Genomic DNA, 19246 nt, shown 5'->3' on the forward strand with positions numbered 1-19246 from the left:
TTTATGCAATGTCTGTCCCAGACCTGAGCAACCTAGATGCTTTGGAGCCCTGGGTGGAGCTCTCTGCACAAGCCTGCATTTCTGAAATGAAAAGGGAATGTCTATCCACCTCCAAATCAGTTCAAGCTCTGTAGGTTAAACTAACCTGCAAAGATTGAATCAATTCAAGCTCAGGCTTTTTGAGTGTCTGTCCCTAGCCATAAAGTTTCTGCTACCTGACAGTATCCCAGAATAAGATATAATCAAACATTTCTTGATTAAAAACTATCTCATATGAACCAGACAGTACTTACGGGTCTTGCCAGGAGTGGAGACACTGACTCCTTCCCCATCAGAATATACAGGAGTAACAGTAACTTTATATTCAGTATCTGAGAGCAAAGGCTGAAGAAGAATATGGTTTTGTCTTCCAGGTACCATTACCTGGAAGGTGGGAACAGCAGAAACAAACAAGACTGACTGTTAGGTTTCTGAACACTCTTATAATCATATATGATCTATGCCATCACGCTCTCAAAGATTGTAAAGCAATTCATTCCAAATGACCAAATTTATACTGTAAAAACTTTTGTAATGCTGTATAATAAAAAATTTACCGTCTCGAAACAATCAGCAGACCTATTTATTATGTGTCTCTAAGGTTATATTGTACAAACAGAACTTTCCAGTAAAGGATAGTTATACCTGGATATATGACCTATAATTTAACTAGACCGATGGGCTGATAAATCTTTAAAATATTCATCAGATCAGTACCCAGTCTGGATATCTACTATTCAAGCAGCTGTTTCAATATAAATGAAGAGGGAATACGTTGATTTTGTTATGGATTTACTAACACTGAACCTGTTAAAGGCCAGTCTAGGTGTTTTTAGGGACTGTAACAGACAGGCCTTAAAAGAAGGGGAAAAGGAAATCAGCCTTTTACAGGAGAAGAAATACATATTCAGGAAATTAGGAGACATGAGTGGAGCAAGATGAAGGCAAATAGACTTTGACCATTTTGGAGATGTGAAATGACACTAAGCCTTTGGGAGAACAAAGAGAAGTATTGGCTACAAAAAGCAGAAGGAGCCCAAGTCAGTAAGACCCTAGGACCACGTTATCTAAATTCTGATCTAGCAGCCTGAGAAGAAACCAGAAAAACTGTAGACAGCTCCCAGGATTACAGAAATGATTTCAAACTTCTGTAAATTTATATGGTTCTTTTTTTGTACAGTAAAAATCTCTTCTATTAGGTGAATGCCTTCATTAGACAATAGGCAGACAAGGTTCCTTGGGTGAATTTGATATCTTTTATTAGACCAACCCAAATGGTTGGAGAATAGTTATTAAGCAAGCTTTCAGGTTCAAAAACCCTTCATCAGGCTAAGGAAGCTTCAGCAGTTGGTGTGTGCTCTTCCTGGATGGAATGAAAAGTAAAGAAGCCAGGGGCTGGGCTGGGGAGTCAGCTGCCAGGCAGATTGTAATGTATCAAAAATCCAATGTCTATGTTTAGTCCATGATCTCTAGTATCCAGCAGATTGATGAAATGGAGCTCATAGGCTCGTCTCTGGGAAGTGTTGTGTAAGTTTCCCTTGAGGATCAGGACTGAGAGATTGGAGAGAGAGTGGCCCTCCTGTGAGAAATGTGCCCCCACCGGTAATTGAGTGTTTCTGTCTTTGATGGATTTCCGGTGCGCATTCATTCTGGTGCGCAGATGTTGTTTGGTCTCTCCTACATATCTTCCATCAGGGCATTTGGTGCATTGGATGAGGTATATTACATTTCTGGAGGTGCAGCTGTAAGATCCTGGGATGCTGATGGCTCTGTTGTGGGGTGTAGTAATAGCGGAGGTGGTGGAGATGTGTTGGCAGGTTTTGCATTTCTTGTCCTGGCACGGTCTGGATCCTTTTGGTGTATTCTGGGCTTGAGGAAGTTTGCTTCTGGTGATGAGGTTGGCGAGGTTCGGTGCTTGTCTGAAGGCTAGGATGGGTGGCTCTGGGAAGATCTTTTTAAGAATAGGGTCTCTTTCTAATATGGGTTGCAAGTTTTTGTAATTAGACCATTACATTTTGCCCAGATACTCAAAACTAATGTCACAGTAGTTGACTGACTTCATAACATATTTATCTCAGGATCATCTCTTGAGTTCTAGAATTTACCAATAACATTTTATTTCAAAAGAACCTGAATGTATGTGTGATACTACAAGCTGAGGACAATTAGAGGTAGACACCTTGAACACAGAGCCACTGTTTTAGGAGAGGCAGGCTCAGGAATACAAGGTGGAATGTAAGGTCAAGGAAACAATGAACTCCTGTGTCCTTCTCCAGACAGTGCAGCAGACTATCTGGGAAAGGCCAGTAGCAGATCATGGAGGACCAAACAGCTTAGATATTGCTCCTTTTGACAATGACATTGTACTTTTATAAGGAAATCATGGTGTCTTTAGAACATCCCTTGTTTTTGTTAGGGTGACAGTATGTGAATCTTGGGGAGCACTGGATTTGCAGCTGAATAAAAGGCTATAACTGGTGATATAGCAAGCTGCTAACCACAAGGCAGAATGGTATGTTAAAAGTAACATTGCAAAACGCTTAGGCAAGCATTTTCCTAACAATGTAGTACTGTTGTAAGATATATAGCTCATTGTGTAAGAAGAACAGGATGCAGACCACTGGCTATCGTTAGGAGATAAAGCAGAAGCAAGACCTTGGAGACAGTGAAGAAATCAGTAAAAGACCGCAAGTGAACGAAAGAAGCAGGGGTCAGGGTCTTAGGCATGCACTCATAGCAAAAAGACATGTAAATAAGCAAAATGCAGAGGCAATTCCATGCTAATGAAGTAATCAGTAAACAGAGGCGGAGCTTAAAATGGGAAGGACTAAGGGTGGAACGAAGGAGGCACAAAGGTGAGGTAAATTTTAATGAGCATAAACCAAAGTGTATAAATATAAAAAGAATTAATGTTCACATCAGCTCCCTGGTTTGTTGGAGCATTGCCCGAAGCTGCCTCCATTTTGAATTAAGCTGCTGACAATCAATGTGTGCAGGTGATGCATGATGGCATTGATCCGTTGTCTTCCTAGTCATTATGCATCGCATGGAGTTGAGGTCTAACAGTTCTCATCTGTTTTTTTCCATTTCCTGCCCAAATCCTGCTCTCTTATCTTAGGTTGGTCCTTGGTACACACGGAATCTCTTAAGTCAATCGAACTATGTGTTAAGGAAATTGACCCCTGTTCAACAAGCATGGGGGCTATACACAATACAGGCCTCTTTGCAGACAAGTAAATTCCACAGGGTAAACTGAGAAGATTTAGTCCATCAAGTATAACACAAAGTCAGAATTTTGCTCTAGATACACAATATTCCATAAATATTTTATGTGGAACATCCAATGGAAACATTGCTGGCTGCCTGAAACTGCAAGCTGTACACCAACTCCAATGCTCCAGGATAGAGCTCTAATTGTGCAAACAATACATAGAGGAAAATTTAATCTAGTGTACACAGATGTAAAGCCATGCCAAAAAAATACTTCATCAGTGTCCAAAACTAGTAATTAAGGCGAGACTGCTCAATTATATGAGCAGCCAAGACCCCCAAGGTCTCCACAGTCCAAGCCACTTCCTCACAGACCCCATTTCATGATCCAAGTTTTTAAAAAAACAATAAACAAACTTTTAAAAAATGAATACAATAGATTAAAATCTTCTTTTCACACATCTGTGCATCAGGCTTCTTCCATAGATCAATATAGTTTGAAACAAAGAAAAACATTGTGGGCTTTCTGGAAAAACAAAGTAGCAACTACAATCCCTTCTGCATGCATTGTTATTCAAAAAATTCAAAAGCAAGTAAGGGCCTTATTAAACTATCATGTATTGTAATGCAAAGTTACATGTTTTATTGAATCTTTGTTAGTATTCTTGAGAATTTAGGAGCCTAACAATATTTCACAGGAGTATCAAAAGTGACTGAGATTGCTATTACTGAAATCTCATGGTAAAAAACACAGGAAACAATAATTTTGTAAAATTACAATGAACTTACATCTATATTCAGCAAAGCGCATAGACTCCAAATGAGGAATCATAGAAAATTAGGGTTGGAAGGGACCTCAGGAGGTCATCTAGTCCAACCCCCCTCTCTCATCCCTGCCCCTGCCCCCGTCCATGCCCCGCACCCACTCAAAGCAGGATCATCCCAGCCAAGGCTTTGCTAGATCATCCCAGACAACGCTTTGTCTAGCCGGGTCTTAAAAACCTCCAAGGATGGCGATTCCACAACCTCTCTGAGTAACCCATACCAGTGTTTTACTGCCCTCCTAATGTGAAAGTTCTTCCTAATATTTAAACTAAACTTCCCTTGCTGCAGCTTGAGACCCTTGCTCCTTGTTCTGTCATCGGCCACCACTGAGAGCAGTCCAGCTCCATCCTCTTTGGACCCCCCCACCCCTTCAAGAACAGACTTATGTGTTCCTACTTTAAACATGTTAAAATTACCACTGACATCAAATGAGCTGCTCCACAGATATTAACAGAACTACCTGTATGTGTTCACCTCTCACTTAGTAAGATTAAGGACCACCTTCAATCAGTGCTGCTAGTATATGCTTAATTTTAAGCATAATCTAAGCAATGTTTTACTTAGGGAAACTCATAAACACATGCTCACCTTTTACTTCACTGGGACTAAGGCTGAATTGTGGCCAAAGAATAAAGCATATACTCAAAATTAAGCACTTCCTTAAGTGCTTTGATGATTCAGAGCCAAGAGGTATGATCCTAAAGTTTTTCCACTTATTTTAATAGGCATATGATCCAGCTTAAAATTCATATATATTCTGATAGCAAGAGTTTTAGTATCTTTACTACAAACCACTTTTAATTTCTTTTTAAGATAATCGATTGCTGAGTATTAAAACAGAACCACAGACTATATCATCATCTACTGAGTTTGATTTCAGCTTTCAAGTGACCTGAAAATTGTAAATCTGAGGGTTGAAATGAAGAAACTTCTGGTTATTATCAGATGAAATATAAGAATATTATCCATTATGCAACATATGTTTGCTACTGTCTTGTACTATAGTATTACAAATATTGAATGTATACCAAGGACATTTTCTAGCCCAAGCGAAACCCACTGTATTAAGAGTTAAGTTTAAGGATCATTACTTTGAAGTAAAAAAAGGATAGCTAAAAAGGTAATATTCTAGCAAAGCCTCATAAAAGATGGATGAATCGGAAATGAAAGAAACAATTACATGATTCATATTTTGGGAGAAAACAATATTCGAGTAATTCCTTTCTTTGACCAAATTTAGTGAGATTCTCTTTAAAGAAAAACAGAAAAAATGAAAAAAGCAGATTGAAGGGAATATGAAAAACTATGCAGTATATCCAATAACATTTTCTGTTGATATAAATATAAGTAAGATGCATGACTGAGACCCACATCAGGCAGCAGAACATCAGTGAAGGAAACTCATACATTAGTGAGGGAGGCTTTTATACATTGAACATCAACTTGGAGAAAGTTATTGAAAGTTTGAAATTTGCTCTATTTTAGGTATATGGTTAGCTCTAAATCTGAAAAATTGAGTAAGAACACAGCTCCACCATATTAAGAACATCTGAATGCAAAATCATGAGTAAAGCACCCAGAAATAATTAATTTTGCTCAAAAATCATATATTTATAAATTATCTATATGAGATTTTATACAGGTAAAGTAATACATCAGTCCATATCATATCAGCAGCAATAAAAGGAGAATTAACATTATCAGCAATCTGCTTTTTTGGCTGATGTGACCAATAATGTTGCTGATAAATGCCATGCACATGGGCGTAGCCACAGCATGGAGTGCAGCCTGGCAGCTTCGAGAGTAGTATCTGGCTGTTAAGTCTGTGGTGGGGGGGAAGGGATGTGGGGGAGGGAAGGAAGCGTTTACCGGGGTGGGGTGGGGTGTGGGACAGAGCCATGAGTGGCTCATCGAGGGGCACAGAGAGGGGAGAGAGGTAGCTTCGTGCACCCCCAGGGGAGGCATGAGGGGCATGTGCCCCCTAGATCTGTGCACAGGCTGAGGGCAGGCTGCCTCTGCAGGCTGAGGGCTGCTCCAGGCTCTTTCCAGTGGTGGAGGCTAGGCTGGGGCTATGTTCTGGGCAGTGGCAGCAGTGTGGGGAGGGAGGGCTATAGGGTGGGCTATAGCCACTCCAAAATTTGCTGTAGGCCCCCCCATGACCCTCCCCTCCCAGCACCGCCACCCTGAGCACAGCCCTGATCAAGCCCTCAAGCTAGAAACAGCCCACCACCACCCCCGGCCCCAGCCAACAGCAGCAGACTGCTGTCATGCACAGATCTGGGGGGCACAAGCCCCCCATGCCTCCACTGGGGGTGCAAACAGCAGCAGGAGCAGATACCCCCCCACGTCCCCTGGATGAGTTGCTTGCAGCTCTGTCCCAAGCCCTGCCCTGGCTGTGTAACACTTGCCCCTGCTGATCCATACCGACAATTGGATCGGTATTGGTCAATACGGCTTGTTAATAATTGGCCATCAGTATCAGCCCCAAAAATCTATCCATGCACCCTTAACTTTTTAACATTTAGTATACAGCAGGGGCACTCAGCCCCTGACCCACAGATCAGATCTGGCCCATAGCGTCATATCAGTCGGGCCACAAAGCTCTCTTGAGATCTGTGGGAAGCCCTACAGGCTGCACAGGGCCTGATCCTGACATTCAGGGGCTGGGTAGGGGTAGTGTAAGGCTTCATACTCTGCTTGAGTGGTGGGGATCACCCTTAACACCACTTCGCAGCCTCATTAGTGGAGTATGCTCAATAGAGGTGCCCTGAGGAGTGACAGGGAAACAGCATAGACACACTCTTTGAATTACCATTTACCAAGGCACAGGATGGTCCAGTTATGCCCTTGGTAGTGCCTCCTGTAGGTCAGATGCAAGGTCAGAATCAGGTCAGAATCAGGACCTTTGAAACTATTCAAGATTCCAAAGAGTCATATGGGAAGGTCATGCAGGCCATTCTTACCGCTTCCTCTGCTCGATCACTGTTGGCAGCAAGGTAAGTCACTCGGAACTGGCGAACATTATAGTCAGAAATATCCCAATTCACCCTCAGGCTGGAGGTAGTTTCATCATCTATAATGAGGTTTCTGATTCCAGTTCGAAACACTAAAAGGAATATTCCATCAGCCCTGTTTTAAAATTCTCTTTTTGAAATGACTTACTATTAAGAGGTTGTATAAATTATTACTAATCTAAAAGGCCCCATCTCATTTTTATTGAATCATGTGGATGTTGTAAATTTCATTACGAGCACAACTAGACTTAATAATGGGAACACAGGAATAAAAAGTTGCCATAAACACTCTATAAAATATCCCTGACTGATTTATTTATATTACCATGGTTCTAAGGGCTTTAGAATAATTCAAAGGACATTAAAGGGCAGGACTTTAAAGAAAAAAACTGATGGACAAGAACAATTAAATCTGTTAGTTTGCATTCTTGAGGAGGGCCTGAAATGCATGATTTCAGTGACATTTTAAAGTAAATTGATATTTCATTTTATTTACCTGCTGTTGTGGGCTTGGATGCTGTAGTACTGGCAGTAGTAATGGTAGTAGGTACTGTAGTAGCAATTGCAACTGAAAAATAATGCTCTAGTCATTAACATTTCATTTTGAAAAGGAAATTTTTAATGCCTGTCAGTTATGTTAATGTTTGATAGTTATAGATATTATATTCTTATTATCCCTTTGTTGCAATCAAATAATTCTTAAAATTTAGAACAGAAAGTAAATTTCACTTACTGAACCAAGTCAGTGCCCAAGAAAAGAAATTATAAATTGTTCATGAGCATTTAAAGAATGTTATATAATGGGTTTCATTTAAAAAATAAATAAATTTCTTTTTCACAGAAGAAACAAGACACACACTGGAGACATCTACATGCATGCTTTACTGTGGAGTTGACTAATTACCTTCACGGTAAGTAAAGTGTCACCATCTACATGTGCAGCACTATTAGGCCAAAGTAAACTAATTAAGTCCACTGTAGGTTAGTACTGCCTGATACAAGTACTACCCTACAGTGGAGTTATTTACCCTGCTGCAATGCATGTGTAAACAGTGACGGCTGTTTATTGAAGTTTATTCAGGTGCATTAATTGCACATGTAGTTGCACCCACAATAGTTCATATCATACCAACCATATCCTAAGCAAACTTTCAACTGTAGTTCATAGTGATATCATTTTAATACAGCAAGTTAAAAAAATCAAATAGCTTCACTATCTAATAAATCTGTTTTATTTCCCAGAAATAAATTGTTGCACGTGTACCTTTTCCATTATTTTCATAAGGGTTTCATTTAGCATAAAACACAAAAACCCCCCCTCCCATTTAGTTCAAAGTAGATTGTTTTCCTATAAACAAATCACCATAGGCCAAAGATGCTTTATTTTTCATGTCTAAATGTGTCTTTTGGAAAAAAAAGGGAGCAATGACTATTAAAGATGAACTCTAAAAAACAGGATTAAAATTAGCTTGAAAATTACCTGGGAAGTAGATGCTTTTTAACAGTTTCAGAGTAAACCCAGTTTAGAAACAGGTAAGTAATGAAAGCACTGGTTAAAGGAGGAACAGATGAATGAAAGCAGAGAAAGACAGAGGGAATGTACAGAAATATTTGGGACCCAATCTACAGTCATGCTTTAAGCCATACATCTATAGATTAGGCCCTGCTAGTGAAGATGTTTGCCAGTGCTAGGAGCCACTCTGGGAATGCAATCTAAGTAAATCGAGGTTGGGGGATGGATGGGCAGGATCAGAAGGGCTAGAGGATGTGCAGGAGGGGTGGGTTGGTGGGATCAGGGCAGTGACTGACAGGTCTTCAGGGGGAGTTGTTGGGGTCTAAAAACAATTTGGTCAGGGTGGGGGATTAGGAAAAGTGCAGACCCAGGGCTGGGGTGAGCAGCTGGACTTTCCAAACATGTACCGATATTTGTTAGATTGGTGTAAAAAGTTAGATCAGGCTATTTTTTGCCTGATCTAGCCTCCCCAAACATCTGTAGAGATCAGCACTGGGACTGACCTAACCCTAGTTAAGTTGATCTAAGTGTAATGTCTGCACATATACAGAGAGAGGGCAGCTGCCAGGATCGTGATCACATTTCCAAAGGGAGTTGTGTGGAACTCAGGTATAGAAAACACCTAACTACGGATTCAGTGGGATCTCCTGGTCTGCTTCAGCACTCCATCTATACTCAGCAAAGCACTTAAGTACATGCTTAAATGCTTAACCAAGTCAGAGTCTCCAAGCACTAGGTATGAAAGGGTTGTCCACAATGCCCATTGTAAGTTGACATGCTCATTTCTGCATACTTTTTTCCCCTTTGGTTGCCAGCTGATGGGCCCTAATATGAACTTTCTAGGGCAAATCCTCCAGGTGCTGTAAAACAGTGCAAATTTCAATACTTCTAAATGATGATTATCTGGATTAGATGCCAATTATTTCCAATGAAATGTCTGGAAAGTACCAGTATTTAAATTAAAATATTTATTCCCAAGATAAATTTAATACAGATTCTAATACAATACCCTGTCCCAAAACCAAAAACTGACACGTAGGACCAAAGAGTATAAAACTTCTGAGCCAGTGGTTCTCAACCTTTCGGGACTCAAGGCACTCCTCACTGGACTTGAGGCATCCCTCCATAACTCTTGTGAATTGACTGGCACTCAATCTAAAAAGCTGATTTATATATTATAGTGCTTAGCTCCTTGTAGAGGGGCTGGAAAGTGGGGGTAGAAGATCAGCCAGGTAAGGACAAGCCTGAAGTCATGCTTATCTGCTTATCTTCTCACACCTGCCAGCACCCTTCAAAGGATCTGGCATGATCCCAGGATCCAAAGGCATCCTGGTTGCGAATCACTGCTCTGAGCCCAAAAGGTGTAGCCTGAATTTGCTAATAGTACCAAGCTGGAAAGGGAGCCAACCATCATTCTTGACTGGATGCCACCTACCACAAAATACCCATGAACAAAAGCCCCAAAACAGACTTAACCTGCATGATCAGTCACTGTATTTTTCAGTATTAAACACCATTCAGTAAATAGACTATATTTAAAACAAAAGCTTTATACACTACACTTAGAACATACGTGTCTGTACAACAGCACAATTATTAGTTTGCCTTACGTGTCGTTCCAAGAACAGCAACAACATCACTTTCACTTTCATCACTGAAAACTGCCAGCAAAGAAACTTCATACTCTGTATTGGGTAACAAACCCTCAATAAGGTGTGTGTCCTTGTCTCCATTTATGACAACCTGAAAAAAAATAAATAGAGAGGCCATGTCACATTTCTTGCTGCTCTGTTTGATTAACTTGATGAAAACTTTACAGAGGAACAGAAAAGATAGAATGACAGCACCAAATACATACACACACACACACACATGCACACAATACAATATGCCAAAACTACTCACTAGTAATTTGTTCAGTCCGTAGATCAAGATTAGAAGAGACATTGTTAATCTATTTAAAAAATAGAGTTATTCTATGGCCATCTTAATGTTCTGATATGTAACTGTATACTTTTACCATATAAAAACTTTAACTTACATGTTAAGGCTGCTCAAGCGTATTTCATTTGAAAGCAGTCACTAAAATTCAAGTTACTCACAAGAAAAGTAACATAACACTAAAGAGTCATCTTAAACTATCTGTCTTATCTCAAATAACACAATGCCCTAAAACACTTATTAACTGAGTAGTGGATAAATCGAACTCCCATTCCACTAGGATCATTTACCTACTTATATTCAATTCCCCAACACTTCACTTAATCATCTATCCTCAGCAAGGTTATGGTAATCAATAAGGGTGCACCGATAGAGATTTCTGGGGCTGATACATATAACTGATTTTTAAGGAGGCATATTGGCCAATATCAATCCAATTTCCGATTGCAGTCCGGCAGCTTAAAGAGCTGTGTCCAGCTGGTAAGTCTGTTGCGATGGAAGCGGAGAGGGAAGGGAAGGGTTTCAGGCAGGGTAGGTTGAGGGCCCTGTGGTGAGGGAGGGCGTGGGGCTGGGGCTGGGGCTGGGGCAGGGGCTGGGCCAGGCGCTGCCCAGCCAGGGCAGGGTGTGGGACAGAACCGTGGATTGTCCAGGGAATGGGGGGGGGGGTGGGGGGGGCTCCTGCTGCTGTGTGCACCCTGGGAGGACATGGGGGGGCAGGGGGAGCAGGTGCCCCTGGTTTTGTGTGGGGCAGGGTGGCTGCCGCTAAGGCAATAATGGCAAGTTTTTAAAGGTGGCCATCACATTGTCACAAGAGGGGAAACAAAACCAACCCAAACAGCATGCAGAGCTATGTATTCAACCTAAAGCATTCCGGGAACTCAGCAAGTAGTATATTAAACTTTATTCAATGCATAAAGACATGCTGTAGCGTGAAAGTTTCTTAATGAACAAATGGGAACCAGTCCAGGAAAACTTGCTGTGGTAGACAGTGTCCTGTGAAAGCAAACATCATAGACCTCTTGGGCTCTGCAGTAAAAGAGACATCTCTCCCAGTTCTGGTGAGGGAAATAGATAGGACTGCTCTTTGGCTACAAAGTGCTGAATTTGGCAGCCTGCACATTTTAGCACAGATGTTTCTTGGACAAATTCAGAGGCGAGTGTAAAGGACTGAATGGATTCTAAATTGTATAACTAAAACCTCCTCTCAGATCCCCCACAGCTCCCCCCCAGGCTCATCAAACCATTCTCGATTTCCTACACCGGGGTAGGCAATGCTTTTTGGCTGGAGTGCCAGCATGCCAGAAAAACAAAACCAGGGCAGGACACACAGCATATTAATATAGTTAATATTCATAAATGTTGCTTTTTTTTTTTACAGTAAATACCAGGTTTTCTAAAAATTTGAAACCTAGTGACAATAAATAAAACTTCATATACTATTGTGGCAGAGCACCTTTGGTGCCTGCCACTTTAAGACTCAGAGTGGCAGCAGGGTAGCGGGCAGGTGCAGACCAGTCCTGATGAGGCAGTCATATGACTGCAGGAGGGCCATGTGATTGGAGGAGGGGGCTGAATAGCCTCCATTTTAACTCAGGTCCTCAGGCCTGAGCCAGCAGTCTGCTGCTGGCGGGAAGAACACCACCCAGCTAAGCAGCTGCTCAGAACATCTTTGGATATAAGGGCAGGAGCTATGGGGATGGCAGAAAGCTCCTGGTCTTGGGGCATGACTAAAAACTATACTCTGCTGGGGTAGGATGGCATGGTGGGTCCACCCATGGTGGGGTGGTCCCCAGGAAATGCCATGCCAGTTGCCTCCCCAGTGAAACGTGAGCAAGGGGTGCCTTACAGCCCCAGCCCCAGCCCCCACAACTTAGTGGGTAGTAGGGAGGCAGTTGGAGGCCAGGCACATCTTCAGACACCTGAGCCCATGGGATGTAAGACCCTGAGGTCCCAGGGAGGGGCCATGTAGAGTAGGGCTACAAGGGTAGCCTGAATGATTGCACAGTACTGGTGCAGAGTAGGGTTGCAGGGGAGTGACCTGAAGGGCTGTACTGGGGGCACGCTGAGTACGGCCACTAGGGTGACCTGAAGGTCCGCGTATAGGCCAGCCCCACAAGCCGTACAGGGAGTTAGCCCCAGTGAGGGGTTGTGAGTTACTGCCTCAGTGAGAGGGTGATGGAGTAACCCCAGCGAGGGGGCATGAGTTTAGAGTATGAGGGCACTGTGACGGTGAGCTCCAGGGGGGAGCGAGAGTCCCCTGTGAGACTCTGGAGCATGGATCATAATGTGAGGCATTGTAGCAACATGGATGCCATCTGCAAGGCATGGGACACAGTATAGGGTGGGTCAGAGCTGTGTATAATGACCCAGGCATCAGGGCATGTAATGGGCAGCCTCCCACATTTTACATCAAGTTTATTACAACAAGTTGCAGGAGGTGAGGCAGGGAACACTGCCCTAGACAGAGGGGCGGGTGGGTACAGTAACCGGTCATGTGACAGCCCCTGTCAAAACTACTTTTGTCCTTGTGTATTCTTTTTCGTTAAGCATGTTGTGATGAGAGAGGGAAGGAAAAAGAGAAAAAAAGAGAGAGGGAAAGACAAAGGAAAGAGGTAAAGAAAGAAAAGGGGAGAGAGAAAAAAGGGACAAGAGAAAAAGAAAAAAGAAAAGGAGGAGACAAAAGATGGGAGAGAGAAAAAGAGAGAGGAAGAAAAAAAGGAGAGAGAAAAGAAAGAGGAAAAGAAAAGAAAAAGAAGAAAAGAAAAAAGAAAGAGAAAAAGAGGAGAGAGACAAAGAGGGTGTGTCCCTCGCTGCCAACGTCTCCCACCATTCCTGTCTGTGGCTTGGGCCCACTAGTGCAGGGCAGCGTCCAGCAGAGAGAGGCAGCAATACCACAGCAGCAGCCATCAGGCCTCCCTGATGGTCCTGGAGAAGGGAAAACCCAGGCCCAGGGCTAGGAGGGAGGGCTCGGGCAGACAGACCCACATCCCACTTTGGCAGGAGCAGCACTGGCATGCAGAGCACCGGAGCAGAGTGCTCAGGGCAGGGTCCAGGCGGCGTGGGGAGAAGCAGGTGCAGGGGGAGGTGCCACAGGCAAGCCGGCCCCTGGGAAGGTGGGGGCTGGGAGGGAAACGGGGCTGCCCTGGGGCTCTGCAGGCTCGGGCTACAGCTGGCTGGTTGGTGGGTGGGACTGCCCAGCAGCACCCAAGCTGGGACCCAGCCTGGCCCATGCAGCTCCGTAGCCATGGGAGACAGCCACCCTGCCCATGAGGGGACACCACCTGGCCGGGGCAGGATGTCAGGCTCGGAGGGCTCCCAGCTCCAGGCTTGGCCTCCCTGCATACCAGGCACAGCATGAGCAGAGCAGAGCCACCCCCAGTGCAAGGGCCCAGCCGTGGGAGCCCCTTGGTCCCTGGGAACAGCCACCACAGGCAGTACTTGGAGCCAAACTTGCCGGGAGGCTGCAGTACAGCGGCCCTACGCAGCACCTGCCCTGGCCCCAGTCTCTGGAGGGGAGCTTCGGGTGGGTAAGGCTGGGGTCAAGGCAAGCCAGGGCAGCCGTGGTGGCTGTTCCCGGGGACCAGGGGGTTCCTGTGGCCAAGCCCCCGCGCTAGGGGCATCTCCGCCCTGCTTGCTTCCACCCTCTCACCAATATATACTTTTTGTCACCTCATCCCCATGCTTAGCCAGCATTTCTTACTCTTGCCTGCAGAATTTACAGGGAAAACCTAAGGGAGTCTCTCTGGTGTAACTAACAAACGGAAGGGCCAGAAGAAGGAAATGCAAGAACAAAAGCAATAATGAAAAGCAGGATGAAAGCATAATAATAAGCACCCCCAACTTCTACATACACAGCAGGGGACACTTTTTAACACGGACATTTTAAACTCTTATTGCAGCAATTTGAGGCATAACTTATATCAGTCCAAACTTGCATCACACCAGCAAAGTGGGTGTAAAGAGGCCTGGGGAAGTATAATTCACACCACGTTGCACATCACTTCATGACTTCACCCAGCCCACATTTGGGAATGAAGGTGGGCGTTTTGTTTTCCTGCATGATTGATCCTTCAGCCAGGAAAGGAGTTTAAAGAGGTAGCCTGAAGGTATTGTGCTAACCTGCCTGACCCCATTACAGAGGTCATCTTAGGAGAACAAGGAAGGAGCCTGGGTAAGTTTCATATCTTAAAATGTAAAGATGTCCTAGCATTCCAGCTTCCCCAAAAAAAGAACTGTCTCCCTGTGGAGAGGGGAACCCCAAAACCTGAAGTATTGCTTGATGACTTAGACATACGTAGGAATGCAAAATGATCAAAAGAACGCCACAAGAACAATAATAAACCCAAGTACAAAAAAAACACACAAAGGTAAAAAAGTTTCACAGGCATCCACATTTTCAGACTACTGACCAGAAATTATCATAGTTAAAATTCAGTCCAGAAAAAAAGGAATGCTAACCCATCTGTTGTGAAGTGAAATTTTAATGCTTGATAATCAGTCAGCTAGCTAACTCACTTGCACACACACTTCTGCTTGCTCACCCTATGAATTTCTCTTAGTGTTTGCAGAAGCCTCTCCTGCCATGTGAAGAAGACAGAAATAAGGCAAGGCTTAGTTGCAGAAAAGCCCGAGGCTTCCTACATTGCTGTCCATTCAGTGGAGAAAGGAAATACTACACACAACTCAGCTTCATCAGTGCTACCTTCTTTGCATCCGGCTAGCACAGTGCACAAGGAGAAAATGCAGGGAGGATCTAGCACTCCACTGTTCAGCCATCTGCAAAAAGAGGGCCAGGAGTGACGGGTTGGACAAGTGGAGGAGGCCGACAGTTGGAAAATGGTAGTGGAGAGGACAAGGGAGAGATGAATAAACAGTGAGAGACTAAGGGAATAATCAGAACAGCAAAAATGAATTTAAAAGAATGGGGACAGATGGACAGACAGCTGAAGGTAAATACTGAGGCAGAACAGGCAAATAAGGAAAAAGATCTTGCAACAGAGAAAAAAACAAAGCATTTTTTTAAAATGAAAAGTCATTTGATCAATTAGCCAGAAGAAAAGCACAGGGATGGGAAGAGATATTTAAAGATGCAGAATTAATAACCGAGTGTAGGAGGAAGAAAGAACTGAGGAAGTTGTGGTCATTTATCCTTTTTGTTTTCATTGGCTGCATATACATGAGATGCTGACTGCACAGTAGCCCATGACTACTGCGCAGTAGCATTACGTGGCAGAAAGCATAATGCAACGCTAGTGCGTGAGCACTGGTCCTGGGCTACTGTGCAGTCAGCATTACAATAAAGTCGTTCGGCAATGCTACTGAGCTGTAATTCTGGTTACTGCATAGTCATTTACTTGTTTACACTAATACTAAATGACTGCGCAGTAAAGACTGCACAGTCGGCATCTCGGGTAGATGAGGCCATTGTATATGAATTTTGCTTTGTTAAATGTTTCACGGCTGTCATTTGATGAGTGGTTTTATGGCTTCCAAGTTATGGGACAAACTTAAAGCATGATTTTCTTTTCCTTTATCTGGGCATGGGCCCCCTTACCAGGCTTCTTCCCCTATCCCCCCCATCTTTTTCATGAGAAAGGGAGAGTGACAACACCCCAAAAGCTGGAGTAGCAGAGGATAGCAAGGCAGTTTCTTTGGTGACAATTGTATTAGAAATCAGATAGATAATTCCCATGTTTTTCTTCCCCCAAAGGCCCTGTCCACAAAAGAAGCTGTAATATTGACATGATTTATCTTGGAAGGCTTCATGGCAGGCCATGTTGTTCTCTAAATGAGTCGAATTGCTAGGCCTCCAATATCATTTCAGTTAGTTTTTCTGTGACGAATCATTCAGTGTGGAATTTCCTCTATACCAACACCCTTGGAGAGTCAAGAAAACTCACCTCTTCAGATTCACCTCCATCAAGGGGAATCCAGGCCAATCTGTACAGTGCTACATCAGAGGAGGTGGGCTTCCAGCTGACTCGGAAACTATCTGTTGTTACTTCATTTACTTCCAAGTACCGAGGGGTTGGAACTTTTTCTGCAAAACAACATGAGGCAAAACAAAAAGGATGGCCATTTTTTTAAAGCTTAAAACTATACAAAATGACATTTAAAATACACCTGTTAGTTTAAACTGCTTATGCAAACCATGGGGTGCAGATAGAAGACACAATTTTTGCTCAATTTGGACACAGAAAACAGTCTAGAGCCATGACCAAATACAACTACATGGCTGCAAATTGCCTAAAAAAATGGCCAATCGGGTGAAAATCTGAACCCTCATTGCACGAGGGGTCAGTTGAAGACATTTCATAAGAGAGCGTCCTGTGTAACTTCTGTCTGAGCTGCCTCCCAGCCTGCCACTGTGTTCAGAATGGGAGAGGAGAAAGGGAGTGGAGGGACTGGGGTTTTTTCAGCCCCCTCTGGAGGGCAGGCTTGATATATTGGAGCCCCCTTGAGATGCGAGTGGGCTCCAATACACCCACTTCACCTTCCAGCAGTGGCTAGGGACCCCCTAGAATAAGTTTCCTCTGTTCCCTTTCCCCCCTCCCATTCTGAAAACAAGACAGGCTGGAAGGGGGAGGGGTCATTGCTAAGGAAAACCAGCTACAGGGTCCCAGCCAGCAGCTAGACTCCCCTCCTCCCGAATCCAACAGTGAACTTCTGTTTGGTCTGGGGGATTGTAACTCAGAACGTTTCCTGCAAAGCATACTCAGTTACAGTGAGGAGCTCCACTTCTGTCCATGCCCATAACACATCAGAGATGGCTAACAAAGGTATTTAGGTAGTTTCTATAATCCAGGATTACTGCACCCTCAGGGGCATTTTGTAATCCAAAAATTCCCTATATGCCACTGCCCAATTCCCTCCTAATGCAGGGGCTCCTAATAACTCTGACCAATCTCCCCATTGCTCCTTCCTCCAATAGTAGTTCCCCACGTACCCTCTCTCTGCACCACAGTTGACCCGAGCAAGGTGTGGGGCCCACAGCAAATCAGCCCATGCGGGGCCCTGCCCTAGCTCTGATCCCACTGGCCTGGGACCTGAAGAAGCTGCTGCCACCACCAATGGCAGCAGCACCAGTGGTGGTGGGGAGGGGTAGCGAGTAGCTGGATGCGGAGCCGCTGCTCCACCCAGCTCCATACCACTGCTGCTCTGCCTGGCTCCACGGGGCCCCCCAAAGTGTGGGGCCCAGCATGGTCACCCCAATTTGCCCCCCATTAGGGATGGCCCAGCTCTGCATCCAGTGTTATTTTTCAGCATTATAAATAATTCAGTGTGTCAACACATTCTGCTCTATTAGGAAACTGGACAAAGATGGGATAGAAATATTATTATGCTGAAAATGTCTGTTAGAGCAATCAGTGAATTCTTTGATTTATGGAAAATTGTAGAGGTGTTTGATGACTATTATTGAAAAGCTAAGAGCTCCATATGTTCCAAATGTTGGGGTTTTCTGGTTTTCCCCTCAAATCAATATGGTTGTGGTCACTGATAGATAAAATACTCCCTGAAATTTTGGAATTAATTAGATGCAGCCTTCTAAAGTTATTACATTACAGGCAGTCAGAGAAATGTTGTCAGGCAGCACATGGCCTCACAAACCTGTCACCACACAAAATTCGTTTTACTCCTTTGGTGGAAGAAAGGATAAAAAAAAAAAATTGATCCTTTATATCAAGGCTACCAAACATATGGTCCGTGGGCCAGATGCAGTCCATGAAACCTCTCTCTCTAGCCTGCCAGCTACTGGCAGGCCACTAGAAGTTGAGGGGCATGGCTTGCTGCAGACTTCAGGGAACTTTGGCCCTGAAAGCCACGGATGTTGTAGGAAGCTTGGCTCACTGCTGTTGCCTTCAGATTCCTGCCCCAGACCCACTTTTGCTGCTGGCAGACCTTTAACCTCCTCCTCCAGACCCCTCACCACTGCCAGGCCCACCACTGCTACCACCTCTGGAGCCCTAACAGCCTCTGGACCCACTGCCACCACCCTATGATCTTTCACAAGCACCGCAGTGGCATCAGCAGCTGCCCCTGTGCCCTGGGCTGCATCCAGCCCATAACGAGACTGTGAGAGAGTGCATCCTGAGGACTGCTGTAACACCCTAGTCCTGCCCCTACTCCAGGTTGTCCATATAACCTGTATTTCTATCTCGCCTGCCATGCCCTGATGTTCATTTTCTGTTGACTGAGAAACTGCCCCTGGGTCCTTAGTCTCACTCAGTGAAAGGACTCACCCAGTCCCTGGGCCCTCTTTCCACATGCTTGTTTTTCTACGGGAGGCTCACATACCCAGTCAAAAACTACTTGCACCCTGCTGGCATGAATCAAACTCAGTGGTCACAATCGTGACCCTAGTGACCACAATCAAGACTTAAGGGCTCCATTTGTGGCCTCTGATCTCCCCTATAGCCACACCTGCTTTGTAGAAGTTAGTTGTCCTTCACACTCTTGTACAGGCTCCAACCCTCTAGACTTTAGCTCACAGGTTACTCTGGCTGTAGGGCTCTACCCTGGGCCCACTTACTTGGGCAGATTCTTGGCCTCAGTCTCTCTCCATCTCAGGGCTTGAGCTCTATCTCCCTCTCTTCTTCTCTCTCACTTTATAGATCCCTGCTTCTGGCAGGGCCAAACCTGGAGTGCCTCTCCAGTGCCCATGCATGGCTTCCCAATCACCGCCTCAGCAACAGCCCTTCAGTAT

General features: G+C 44.3%; 1 protein-coding gene across 3 annotated transcripts in view; it reads right to left on the reverse strand.

The window, feature by feature from the left end:
• COL14A1 (collagen type XIV alpha 1 chain) overlaps positions 1 to 19246 on the reverse strand; it is a 178614-nt gene that overhangs the window by 91039 nt on the left and 68329 nt on the right. For all 3 annotated transcript variants that reach the window (XM_019495707.2, XM_019495705.2, XM_019495706.2), the window contains 5 exons: positions 16443 to 16582; positions 10212 to 10344; positions 7585 to 7656; positions 7038 to 7180; positions 294 to 423 (listed from right to left, as the gene is read on the reverse strand). In XM_019495707.2, coding sequence (XP_019351252.1) covers positions 294 to 423; positions 7038 to 7180; positions 7585 to 7656; positions 10212 to 10344; positions 16443 to 16582 — 618 coding nt within the window. The remainder of the gene's footprint in view (positions 1 to 293; positions 424 to 7037; positions 7181 to 7584; positions 7657 to 10211; positions 10345 to 16442; positions 16583 to 19246) is intronic.

Source organism: Alligator mississippiensis, chromosome 3, assembly GCF_030867095.1.
Source record: "Alligator mississippiensis isolate rAllMis1 chromosome 3, rAllMis1, whole genome shotgun sequence".
NCBI classification, from domain to species: Eukaryota; Metazoa; Chordata; order Crocodylia; family Alligatoridae; genus Alligator; species Alligator mississippiensis.